This window comes from Protomyctophum bolini, assembly GCF_963924005.1.
Source record: "Protomyctophum bolini genome assembly, chromosome: 3".
Lineage (NCBI taxonomy): Eukaryota > Metazoa > Chordata > Actinopteri > Myctophiformes > Myctophidae > Protomyctophum > Protomyctophum bolini.
The window spans coordinates 21,063,571-21,077,652 of NC_137864.1; the positions used below are offsets into that span (position 1 = coordinate 21,063,571).

The 14,082-nt window shown below is 44.5% G+C and overlaps 1 protein-coding gene across 1 annotated transcript in view; it reads left to right on the forward strand.

Annotated features, from left to right (window-relative positions):
* LOC308312346 (plexin-C1-like) overlaps positions 1-14,082 on the forward strand; it is a gene marked incomplete at its 5' end in the record, with an annotated part of 201,110 nt that overhangs the window by 11,842 nt on the left and 175,186 nt on the right. The window contains 7 exons of the mRNA XM_080758951.1: positions 839-994; positions 1,097-1,181; positions 2,430-2,531; positions 2,893-2,996; positions 3,095-3,136; positions 11,163-11,287; positions 12,232-12,292. Coding sequence (XP_080615077.1) covers positions 839-994; positions 1,097-1,181; positions 2,430-2,531; positions 2,893-2,996; positions 3,095-3,136; positions 11,163-11,287; positions 12,232-12,292 — 675 coding nt within the window. The remainder of the gene's footprint in view (positions 1-838; positions 995-1,096; positions 1,182-2,429; positions 2,532-2,892; positions 2,997-3,094; positions 3,137-11,162; positions 11,288-12,231; positions 12,293-14,082) is intronic.

Sequence of the window (14,082 nt, forward strand, 5' to 3'; positions counted from 1 at the left end):
CAGTAATAGAGATGAACCTGTGTAGTTTATGGCTGCTCCAACAGTAATAGAGATGAACCTGTGTAGTTTATGGCTGCTCCAACAGTAATAGAGATGAACCTGTGTAGTTCATGGCTGCTCCTACAGTAATAGAGATGAACCTGTGTAGTTTATGGCTGCTCCAACAGTAGTAGAGATGAACCTGTGTAGTTCATGGCTGCTCCAACAGTAATAGAGATGAACCTGTGTAGTTTATGGCTGCTCCAACAGTAGTGATGAACCTGTGTAGTTTATGGCTGCTCCAACAGTAATAGAGATGAACCTGTGTAGTTTATGGCTGCTCCAACAGTAATAGAGATGAACCTGTGTAGTTTATGGCTGCTCCAACAGTAATAGAGATGAACCTGTGTAGTTTATGGCTGCTCCAACAGTAATAGAGATTAACCTGTGTAGTTCATGGCTGCTCCAACAGTAGTAGAGATGAACCTGTGTAGTTTATGGCTGCTCCAACAGTAATAGAGATGAACCTGTGTAGTTCATGGCTGCTCCAACAGTAGTAGAGATGAACCTGTGTAGTTTATGGCTGCTCCAACAGTAGTAGAGATGAACCTGTGTAGTTTATGGCTGCTCCAACAGTAATAGAGATGGACCTGTGTAGTTTACATGTAAGGTAAACATGTAGGTGGCTGAGACCAGAGCCATAGAGTAATGGTTGAGACGAAGCAGTGAAAGGTCCTTGAAAGATACATAACGTCAGTCTTACCCAATAGCCGATCTCTCTGTTGTATGAACACAAGGCTGCCGTACTTTATACCTCATACTTTAAATGCTTAGTATGTCTGTCTTGTTGATCCTTCAGAAGAAGCGTGACAAACTGAACCTGAGTTTGTCCGAGGTGTCAGTCCGAGCGCTCCAGGGAGACAAGCAGTACGAGTGCGTTATGGAGAGGATTGGACCCGAGTTTCTCATCTGTAAGATACTGAATAAAACCGACGACAAAATCCAGGCCCTGAAGGTGAATATTGTTAGCTTTAAACGATCTGACAGTATATCGAGCCGTCTTCGATGCGTTCAGTCTCTGTAGAAACTCCACTCTTGTGCCGCTCCTGCATTCCAGATCACATTTGGAGACGGAGTTGTCGTCCTCACTCTGCAGATATTTCTCCTGCTGCTGCTCCTATTACTGCCTATATCTATCGTTGGTAAGTAAACCGTTGCCACTTTATTTTTTATTAAATTTGACTGATGGTTTTTAACACATTGAGGCCTGAGATTGTATAAAATGTCCCATGTTTCTATATCAGTGGTTCTCAAACTATTTCACTGTCAAGGACGCCCAGTATGATATGTATGTGTGTGTGACCCCCATGTCCGTCACCCCCCCCCGTCCCCCCGTCCCGTCCCCCTGTCCCCGCCCCCCCCCCCCCCCCCGTCCCCCGTCCCCCCCTCACCAAAAAAATAAAGTCTTGTTTGTTTGTTGTGTGTGGTGTTCCTGGTCTTAATTGTTTCATTCCCTGGTCCTGTGTGTTTTGTTGTGTAGCTGTGGGGTTCCTGGTCTTAATGGTTTCATTCCCTCACCTTGTTTGTTGTGTTGTGTAGCTGTGGCGTTCCTGGTTTCATTCCCTCACCTTGTTTGTGTGGTGTGTAGCTGTGGCGTTCCTGGTTTCATTCCCTCACCTTGTTTGTTGTGTTGTGTAGCTGTGGCGTTCCTGGTTTCATTCCCTCACCTTGTTTGTGTGTTGTGTAGCTGTGGCGTTCCTGGTTTCATTCCCTCACCTTGTTTGTGTGGTGTGTAGCTGTGGCGTTCCTGGTTTCATTCCCTCACCTTGTTTGTGTTGTTGTGTAGCTGTGGCGTTCCTGGTTTCATTCCCTCACCTTGTTTGTGTTGTTGTGTAGCTGTGGCGTTCCTGGTTTCATTCCCTCACCTTGTTTGTGTGGTGTGTAGCTGTGGCGTTCCTGGTTTCATTCCCTCACCTTGTTTGTTGTGTTGTGTAGCTGTGGCGTTCCTGGTTTCATTCCCTCACCTTGTTTGTGTTGTTGTGTAGCTGTGGCGTTCCTGGTTTCATTCCCTCACCTTGTTTGTGTTGTTGTGTAGCTGTGGTGTTCCTGGTCTTAATGGTGTGTTGTGTGTTGTTGTGTAGCTGTGGTGTTGTTAATGGTGTGTTGTGTGTTTGTTGTGTGTTGTTGTGTAGCTGTGGTGTTGTTAATGGTGTGTTGTGTTGTGTAGCTGTGGTCTTAATGGTGTGTTGTGTGTTGTTGTGTAGCTGTGGTGTTAATGGTGTGTTGTGTGTTGTTGTGTAGCTGTGGTGTTAATGGTTTGTTGTGTGTTGTTGTGTAGCTGTGGTGTTGTTAATGGTGTGTTGTGTGTTGTTGTGTAGCTGTGGTGTTGTTAATGGTGTGTTGTGTTGTCTAGCTGTGGTCTTAATGGTGTGTTGTGTGTTGTTGTGTAGCTGTGGTGGTCCTGCATCGCAGCCAGCAGCAGAAACTCACAGCTCAGATGAACAAACGCATCGAAGACCTGGAGCTGGACATCCGGAACGACATCAGACAAGGTCGGTTAAAACACACCAGTGTTGTTTTAGTAAGTAAAAGTACCAATACTGCATTTTAGAACTACTTCGTTACAAGCAAAAGTATGGAATTGAAAATGTACTTGAGTAAAAGTACAAAGGTATCGGCATCAAAATGTACTTGAAGTACTAAAAGTAGAAGTACTCATATTGCAGCATGTCCCATATCTTTTTGTACAAAATATATTGAAAATAGCAGATCTACAAGCTCACATTGTGAGCTTGAAGATCTGCTTACACACACACACACACACACACACACACACACACACACGCACGCACGCACGCACGCACGCACGCGAGCGCACACACATTGTAAACATAACTACTTCCCGGTCCTCAGGTTTCGTGGATCTGCAGACAGAAAAGTCGGCCCTGATAGAAAACGTGGGAACGATTCCCTTCCTGGACTACAAGCATTTCGCCTCCAGAATCTTCTTCCCTGAGGTGCGTCTAGATTGAAGTCTGATAAATGATAAATGGGTTCTTTGAGGTACATTCTTTTTTTTCTTTTTTTTTTTAACCAACTTTTCAATTCCTTCCAGGGCGGAACGTTGGTGACATCTTATATCAAAGACATTGGCCAGGTAATTATCTGTGACCAAATTTGACTGAGGGACTGCCATTTTTTTTTTCGTTTCATGTCATGTGAAAGCAGGGAATCATAGCTTCAAATTGACATATTGGTTGTTCAGTTTGACCCACCAGTTTTGGAGATATGGCTTATAGAGTAATGTCTTGCAGAGAAACAGCGAGTTGAGAAAGCAGGCTTGAAAGGTTCACTTCTGTGGACTCTAACATTTCACCTAGCTACATGTTTAAGCATTTATTCCATATTTACATGTCTTCTGTGGACTCTAACATTACACCTAGCTACATGTTTAAGCATTTATTTCATATTTACATGTCTTCTGTGGACTCTAACATTACGCCTAGCTACATGTTTGCATTTATTTCATATTTACATGTCAATTTCAGCTCTGACACTTATTAGTACGTGAAGAGTCTGCCTGCGCTATTAACACATTTTTGGGGAGAAAAAATGCTCTCAGTCAAATCTTTTTACACGGACTGTTGGTGTGTCTGCGTTGAACAGAATGCAATCATGGGACATGAAAGATATAGGTATAATACTACGTATAATTCAGTTAAATTGTATTAAAAGGATCCCTGTCTCATAAGAATGACATACATACATACATACATACATACATACATACATACATACATACATGTCCCTGGCCTCTCTCTCCCCCACCCAGTCACTCTCCATCAACACTCTGCCTCCTACCCCTAACCCTCTCATCCCCAATTCTAACCCTAACCTCAATCCCAGCTTTCTTCCCCAGCCACCTCAGAGCATGCACCCGGATCAGAGGCCCCTCTCTAGGCAGCGGTGGCCGAGTGGATTGCGGAGCGGTCTAGATACCGGAAGGTCGCCAGTTCGAATCAGCGATCCGACACGTTAAAATTACCACCGTTGAAGTGCCCTTGGACAAGGCATTGAACCTCTACCATGAAATGCTCCATGTGGGCCTTGCTGTAAACAAGTATCTGATGCTTAGTCGAGTTACCCTTGGTAAACTTGATTTACCAGAACGCATTTCTTCTTTCTTCTTCTTCTTCGGACAGGGACGGACCTGGACGGGGCCCACACATTACCCTCTCCTCTATGTCTTCCCTCCTCCAACTCTTCTTCTCTCACCATCCAGGCCATCGGCTCCTCTACAATTAAAACATTACTCCCATTCATAACCACATTTTCACATACACTCCAACCACTTCACCACAAATTTAAACAAAATTTCACCACTACACAACAATCCTACCCCCCATTACAAGCACATCAAGTCATTTCAGCACTTAGAAGGAACAAGAACCTGGGAGACCTCCTTGTGCATTCCAAATTTTCCACTTTACCTCCCAAGCCCCCACAGCCACATACACTCCATTTCAAACCCCGCAAATTCATCAACAACCCCCATAGTCACACTTCCTCCCCCATTACGGACCCTCTGTCTCTGACCACACCCAACATAGTCTACATCATCACCTGCACACAATGTCATAAACACTACATAGGAGAAACCGGACACACACTAGAAACACGACTCAAACAACACTTATATCACATCAAACGAGCAGACATAAACACAACCCTATACACACACTTTCAATCCCATTCTATCGCTAACCTCATCATTTCAGGTCTGGAATGTGGAGTCCGATGGACCAGTGGACAGCGGAAACTCATGGAGCACAGATGGATTAAAAAATTACTAACTGTAACACCCACTGGTCTTAATGAAAGAAGTTGATTTTTATCTCTTTCTGTTCTTTTATCTGTCCCATCAATAAATGGTTTCCAGGCCTTGCTGTGAACTTTTACTCCTTTATGGTTTTAGGTGGTTTTATTACTGTCTATTTTTATATCCATTTTACCCTTGGGTTTTAGAAGACATTTCGGACATTGGTTTAGGTATGCGGTCTAGCTTAACTTGGACTCAGGGGGGTGGACGCCTCTGCCTTGCATAGTCCCCAGTGAATAGGCATTTTGCCCTTCACTGGTAACCTTATTTTGGATTTGTTTTAAATATAGGAAGGTTTTATGGGCTGGGCTTTTTACTAAAAAGCCCCCCCTTTTAAAATACTACACACATACATACATACCCACCTACATACATACATTTCAGACGTTTTAGCAGTTTTTAAGGACCCACTTTTAGGCCAGTGCACCAGAGCAAGCTTTTGCCTTTTTTTAAACCCCACCCATTTTAACCAAATACATACATACATACAGGTATGCGGTCTAGCTTAACTTGGACTCAGGGGGGTGGACGCCTCTGCCTTGCATAGTCCCCAGTGAATAGGCATTTTGCCCTTCACTGGTAACCTTATTTTGGATTTGTTTTAAATATAGGAAGGTTTTATGGGCTGGGCTTTTTACTAAAAAGCCCCCCCTTTTAAAATACTACACACATACATACATACCCACCTACATACATACATTTCAGACGTTTTAGCAGTTTTTAAGGACCCACTTTTAGGCCAGTGCACCAGAGCAAGCTTTTGCCTTTTTTTAAACCCCACCCATTTTAACCAAATACATACATGCGGTCTAGCTTAACTCAGGGGTGTGCAACCCTGACCCGGGTTAGCAACATACTACAGATACAGACACGCACACAACACACACAGCCAACCACACAACACACACAACACACACAGCCAACCACACAACACACACAACACGCACAGCCAACCACACAACACACACAACACACACAGCCTACCACACAACACACACAACACACACAACACACACAGCCAACCACACGACACACACAGCCAACCACACAACACACACAACACAGACAGCCAACACAACACACACAACACACACAACACAGACAACATACACAGCAACATGTCACACATACCAACCGCTACAACATACATACACGAGCGAACACACACACAGCAACACACACCGCCCCCCCTCCACCTCACTCGAGACCTCCCAATAGCTCTGCTAGTGCTCGGCCTGGCCTGCTCCCACACCCTAGGACCCCAGCCCAAGTGTTCCCCCCTCCTCTGGGCAGGAACACTTCCCCACCAGCCTTACTCCCCACGCCTTCCATCCCACCCCTTCTCACCTTCCCTATAACCAGGCGGCCTACCATCCCACCCCTCCTCATAACCCCCACAGACCGGCGACCCGTCCTCCCTAGTGCCCCCCGCCCACCACCCAGACCCATTTGCTCTCTGTCGCTGGGGAGACGTCCGGAGGCCTTTGCTCTGGCGCCCCCCCAGCCACAGAGAGTAAAACCCCAGAGGACCAGCTCCCGGTTGCCCCCCACAACCCCCCTCCCCCCTGTCCCGGAGGACTCAACACTGCCTGCCTCCTCTTCACCCGGACCCCCTAGCGGTGTTCGGGAGGTGGAGGTGGCGGGCATCTCACCCTATCCCCTTCCTTCTGCCTCCTCGACACCCATGTCCACCCACACCACCACTGGAACCTCCCCCCGTTTCCAACCCAGAGGGTGCTCCACCTGTGAGGAGTCCACAGCCCCAAGTCCACTCCAAACCACCTCACTAGTCCTTCCCACCACACCCACCACTCCCCAGCACACCACAGCATCATTCCATGTTTTAAACTCCATTTCCCTTTCCCCCACAGGAGGCGCCGGTGTGAAGCGCGGGATCGGTACCCTAAGATCCCGGGTAATGATGAGTAGGCCTCTATACGGAAACAACCGTGACCAAACAGGCCCCTCTGAACCCTCTCAGAACCACCCGATCCCGCAGCCTCTCACTACTGGCGCCTCACAGCCACACACGTCACCACCCCCTCCATCCCCAGCACTTCCCTGTATACCCACCTCTCACACGGCCAGGCCTAAGAAAAAGGTGTTGGACTGGAACATCATGGTCCGAAAGCCGGTGGCCATCTTGGGGGACTCCAATTTAAGTAGAATCCCACCATCACACCACACTGAGCTCCAAATAGACAGCTACCCTGGGGCGACCTTCAACCACCTGACCAAGATTTTGGAAAAGGCGGAGGTTCACCCCAGGGTAGAAGAAGTCATTCTCTCAGTGGGCATCAACTGCAAGGACAATGATACAGACCAGACCTCCTATAGGCAGCTAAGTGGAATGCACAAGGAGGCACAACGGACCTTTCCCAACGCCAGCATCCACATTCCCCTCATCAACTTCTCCCAGTTCCTAACAGTCAAACAGAAAAAGAACCTCACACTCATGAACCAGTACATCACAACACATTTCCCATACATCCCACCAGTTGACCCTGACCAGTTTCACACAAAACCCGACAACATACACTGGACACACACCACAGCAGTCACAATATTTAACCATTGGTGCACACATTTAAATTTTCCCTAAACAGGAGCCGCAGCCTGGATTCCTGCCCTATCTCTCCTCTTCCTCTGGTACCTACCTTGTTCCCAACAGGCTCCCCCCCTCCTCCTCCTCCTCCTCCTCCTCCTCCTCCTCCCCCCTCCCCCCCTCCCCCCTCCCCCACACCGCCCACCACCATTCTTCCCCCCTCTTCCTCTCAACGTCCAACAGCCATTCAGTCCCTCCGACCAGCACCTGACCCCCACTCCAATGTGTTGAACCTGTCCAGGTCCGTCCGTCTCACGGCCGCAGAGGCCCAGTTGCTGGAGAGGGGTCTCGCCTACATTCCTCGACCCACAGGGACGGATTGGGAGGCACTTCGAAGGGACACACATAGATACCATAGGAGACTTAAATTAATAGACTACTTCCAAAACACACAGACAGACGGACCTACACCCTTTGTCCTGCCCTCCACCTGGGAGCCTAAACTCTCCCAGGTGGACGGCAGGATACGAGACCTCATACAGCTAGATAACCATACACTTAATCAGTACCACCCATCACCAGACAGACCGGACAACCTGACCACAGACGAACGGAACAGCATCACAACACTGCGGAACAACACACAAATAGTTATTAAACCAGCTGATAAAGGTTCAAAAATAGTCATTTTAGATAATTTCCAATACACATATGAAGCCAACAGACAACTATCCAACACCAGATATTACACTCACATAGCAGCCAGCATACAACCACAGACTCAGATCAAACTCAGACAAATCATTACAACACTTTATCACCAAAACTACATCACCTCCAAACAACGCGACTTCCTCTATGGACCCGATAACCCCAGACCTAGGATTTTCTATCTACTACCCAAGATCCACAAGGATCCTCAGACTTGGACTATTCCCTTCGAGGTGCCTCCCGGCAGACCCATAGTATCAGACTGCAGCAGTGAGTCCTACCACATAGCACAATATATAGACCACTTCCTCAACCCCCTCTCCACCATACACGCCAGTTATTTAAGAGACACATATGATTTCCTGGAAAAAATCAAGCCCATAGCTGTGCCACCACACACATACATTTTCACCATAGACGTTGACAGCCTTTACACTAACATACATACAGCCACTGGTTTACAGGCAGTTAGAAACCTCTTCCAGACACACCCGGACAACACTAGACCAGACAATGCCATTTTACAACTATTAGAACTTAGTCTCAATTGCAATGATTTCACATTTAATAACAAACACTATTTACAGATAGAGGGCACAGCTATGGGCAAGAAATTTGCACCCGCTTATGCCAACATTTACATGAGTGAGTGGGAGAGAGAGGCCTTGGCAAAGTGTCCACTACAACCCACCATGTATTTCAGATTTTTAGATGACATCATAGGGCTCTGGCCACACACCTTACAACAGTTTGATAACTTTTTACAGATCTTGAACACACACCATGCTTCCATAACCATCAAACACATAATTCATCCAACAGAGATTAACTTCCTGGACACCACCGTATTTTTTCATACAATAGACCAGACACATAAACGACTACTGACAAAAATATATTTTAAGGACACAGACACACACGCACTACTCCACAAACACAGTTACCACCCAAAGCACACTTTTGCAGGCATCATCAAATCACAAATCATTCGGTTTTTCAGGATTTCATCCAATAGGGAACACTTCAATCAGGCCACACACACACTCTTTACAGTCCTCCGAAGGAGAGGTTATAGTAAAAGACTTTTACGTACCATCAGGAGCAATGCCCTGGCCTCTCTCTCCCCCACCCAGTCACTCTCCACCAACACTCTGCCTCCTACCCCTAACCCTCTCATCCCCAATTCTAACCCTAACCTCAATCCCAGCTTTCTTCCCCAGCCACCTCAGAGCATGCACCCGGATCAGAGGCCCCTCTCTAGCGCAGGGACAGGGACGGACCTGGACGGGGCCCACACATTACCCTCTCCTCTATGTCTTCCCTCCTCCAACTCTTCTTCTCTCACCATCCAGGCCATCGGCTCCTCTACAATTAAAACATTACTCCCATTCATAACCACATTTTCACATACACTCCAACCACTTCACCACAAATTTAAACAAAATTTCACCACTACACAACAATCCTACCCCCCATTACAAGCACATCAAGTCATTTCAGCACTTAGAAGGAACAAGAACCTGGGAGACCTCCTTGTGCATTCCAAATTTTCCACTTTACCTCCCAAGCCCCCACAGCCACATACACTCCATTTCAAACCCCGCAAATTCATCAACAACCCCCATAGTCACACTTCCTCCCCCATTACGGACCCTCTGTCTCTGACCACACCCAACATAGTCTACATCATCACCTGCACACAATGTCATAAACACTACATAGGAGAAACCGGACACACACTAGAAACACGACTCAAACAACACTTATATCACATCAAACGAGCAGACATAAACACAACCCTATACACACACTTTCAATCCCATTCTATCGCTAACCTCATCATTTCAGGTCTGGAATGTGGAGTCCGATGGACCAGTGGACAGCGGAAACTCATGGAGCACAGATGGATTAAAAAATTACTAACTGTAACACCCACTGGTCTTAATGAAAGAAGTTGATTTTTATCTCTTTCTGTTCTTTTATCTGTCCCATCAATAAATGGTTTCCAGGCCTTGCTGTGAACTTTTACTCCTTTATGGTTTTAGGTGGTTTTATTACTGTCTATTTTTATATCCATTTTACCCTTGGGTTTTAGAAGACATTTCGGACATTGGTTTAGGTATGCGGTCTAGCTTAACTTGGACTCAGGGGGGTGGACGCCCCTGCCTTGCATAGTCCCCAGTGAATAGGCATTTTGCCCTTCACTGGTAACCTTATTTTGGATTTGTTTTAAATTTAGGAAGGTTTTATGGGCTGGGCTTTTTACTAAAAAGCCCCCCCTTTTAAAATACTACACACATACATACATACCCACCTACATACATACATTTCAGACGTTTTAGCAGTTTTTAAGGACCCACTTTTAGGCCAGTGCACCAGAGCAAGTTTTTGCCTTTTTTTAAACCCCACCCATTTTAACCAAATACATACATGCGGTCTAGCTTAACTTGGACTCAGGGGGGTGGACGACTCTGCCTTGCATAGTCCCCAGTGAATAGGCATTTTGCCCTTCACTGGTAACCGTATTGTGGGCTGGGCTTTTTTTTTTAAAGCCCCCCTTTTAAATACTACACACATACATACATACCTACACATACATACATTTCAGAAGTTTTAGCAGTTTTTAAGGACCCACTTTTAGGCCAGTGCACCAGAGAAAACTCTTGCCTTTTTTTAAACCCTACCCATTTTAACCAAATACATACATACATACATACATACATACAATACAATACTTGCCCTCTATAACTATAATTATGATCGTAATGACTGTTTTTACACTTGCTGAAAATAGCCAATCTACAAGCTCACAACGCATCGCGATGCGCCGGGTTGTGAGCTTATACTGGATCCATTTAGTTTCCATTTAGTTTTCGTCAGTGGAAAAAGTTAGTCGACGAACATTTTTCGTCTTAGTTTTAGTCGACGAAATCAACACTGACACACACACACACACACACACACACACACACACACACACACTGGACAAGCACCAAAAACAACCTGAATTTCCTAAACGAACCCTATATGTCCTTATATGGTCATCAGGATGCGGTGAAGGTGCAGCCAGAGGCGTGCTGCCAGGCCCTGTCCAAACTGATCCAGGACCAGCTGTTCCTGACGTCCATGGTCCACGCCCTGGAGGAGCAGAAGACCTTCACCATCAAAGACAAGTCAGTGCTGTCGTGTCCCACGGCCTGAGAGGACACCTCTAAGTCTTCTAAATGTCCCACGGCCTGAGAGGACACCTCTAAGTCTTCTAAATGTCCCACGGCCTGAGAGGACACCTCTAAGTCTTCTAAATCCTAAAGGTTTCCTGAAAAAACCTCATGTTTCTGTGTCAGTGGTGCTCAACCATTTTCATGTCAAGGAAGCCCAGAATTATCTGTATTTGACGACAGGCAGACCCCCATCTGAAAATATGTTGTTTCAGGGAAGCAAAGATTTGAGTAAAAAACGTTCGCTCTGAAAGAAAATATGTTCAATGATTTGTGACACATTTTCGCGATTTAAAAAAAAATAGCAGATCTACAAGCTTGTAGTGCGGCACAGAGTGCCATTTAATGGCATTTCTATCTCTGAGACACCCAATTTATATTGTAAAATCAAAGTTAATTTAACTCTGAGAGTGTACAAACCATTTGTGCACACTCTGAGTTAGCGACATATTAGCGTCATGTCCAGGGGGTGTACTTGTACATCAAGCTGCCTCACGCTACAGAAACAGGAGACAGGGTCCTGCCCCTATGGGCCTCATGGCTCGACAATGCTACTTACTCTCTGAGTTACAGACCCATAAGGGTCCATTTGGTTCCTAACTATCATTTAGCTGGGGACCCCCTGGAACACCCTCAAGGACCTTAATCTGTGATGCTAGGTTTAATGTGTGTGGTCTCCTCACCACTGTGGCCTCTCTGCTGATTGGTTAATGTTGTGCAGTCTCCTCATGTGATTGGTCAATGTCTCCTCAGTTGTACCGTGGCCTCTCTGCTGATTGGTTAATGTTGTGCCGTCTCCTCATGTGATTGGTCAATGTCTCCTCAGGTGTACCGTGGCCTCTCTGCTGATTGGTTAATTTTGTTCCGTCTCCTCATATGATTGGTCAATGTCTCCTCAGGTGTACCGTGGCCTCTCTGCTGACAGTGGCTCTACACGGAGACCTGGTCTACCTCACGCAGGTGAGACATTATGAGTTGTTTCCTTCGACTAAAAATAAATACTACCTTTTTTCACTGACGAAAACTACATGGAAACTAAACGAAAACGAAGCTACGATGACTAAGACTAAATATATTGACAATTTCGTCAACAAATAAAAACTAGACTAACATGTTAACTCTAACAGGTGATGGAGAACCTCCTCAGGGCTCTGATGGAGCAGCCCAGTAACATGTTAACTTTGCCAAAATAATTTGCCTCCCAAAATAATTTGCCTCCCAAAATAATTTGCCTCCCAAAATAATTTGCCTCCCAAAATAATTTGCCAAAATAATTTGACTCCCAAAATAATTTGCCTCCCAAAATAATTTGCCAAAATAATTTGCCTCCCAAAATAATTTGCCAAAATAATTTGCCTCCCAAAATAATTTGCCAAAATAATATGCCTCCCAAAATAAATTTCCAAAATAATTTGCCAAAATAATTTGCCTCCCAAAATAATTTGCCAAAATAATTTGCCTCCCAAAATAATTTGCCAAAATAATTTGCCTCCCAAAATAATTTGCCAAAATAATTTGCCTCCCAAAATAATTTGCCAAAATAATTTGCCAAAATAATATGCCTCCCAAAATAATTTGCCTCCCAAAATAATTTGCCTCCCAAAATAATTTGCCTCCCAAAATAATTTGCCTCCCAAAATAATTTGCCTCCCAAAATAATTTGCCTCCCAAAATAATATGCCTCCCAAAATAAATTTCCAAAATAATTTGCCAAAATAATTTGCCTCCCAAAATAATTTGCCTCCCAAAATAATTTGCCAAAATAATATGCCTCCCAAAATAAATTTCCAAAATAATTTGCCAAAATAATTTGCCTCCCAAAATAATTTGCCTCCCAAAATAATTTGCCTCCCAAAATAATTTGCCAAAATAATATGCCTCCCAAAATAATTTGCCTCCCAAAATAATTTGCCAAAATAATTTGCCTCCCAAAATAATTTGCCTCCCAAAATAATTTGCCAAAATAATTTGCCTCCCAAAATAATTTGCCTCCCAAAATAATTTGCCTCCCAAAATAATTTGCCAAAATAATTTGCCTCCCAAAATAAATATCCAAAATAATTTGCCTCCCAAAATAATTTGCCTCCCAAAATAATTTGCCTCCCAAAATAATTTGCCCCCCAAAATAATTTGCCAAAATAATTTGCCTCCCAAAATAATTTGCCAAAATAATTTGCCTCCCAAAATAATTTGCCAAAATAATTTGCCTCCCAAAATAATTTGCCTCCCAAAATAATTTGCCTCCCAAAATAATTTGCCCCCCAAAATAATTTGCCAAAATAATTTGCCTCCCAAAATAATTTGCCAAAATAATTTGCCTCCCAAAATAATTTGCCAAAATAATTTGCCTCCCAAAATTATTTGCCTCCCAAAATTATTTGCCAAAATAATTTGCCTCCCAAAATAATTTGCCAAAATAATTTGCCTCCCAAAATAATTTGCCTCCCAAAATAATTTGCCTCCCAAAATAATTTAGGAGCTGTTTCTCAACAACCAAAGTGTCAAATAATGGTTAGAAGCTGTTTTTCAACAACCAAAAGTGTCAAATAATGTTTTAGGAGCTGTTTCTCAACAACCAAAAGTGTAAAATAATGTTTTAGGAGCTGTTTCTCAACAACCAAAGTGTCAAATAATGGTTAGAAGCTGTTTTTCAACAACCAAAAGTGTCAAATAATGTTTTAGGAGCTGTTTCTCAACAACCAAAGTGTCAAATAATGGTTAGAAGCTGTTTTTCAACAACCAAAAGTGTC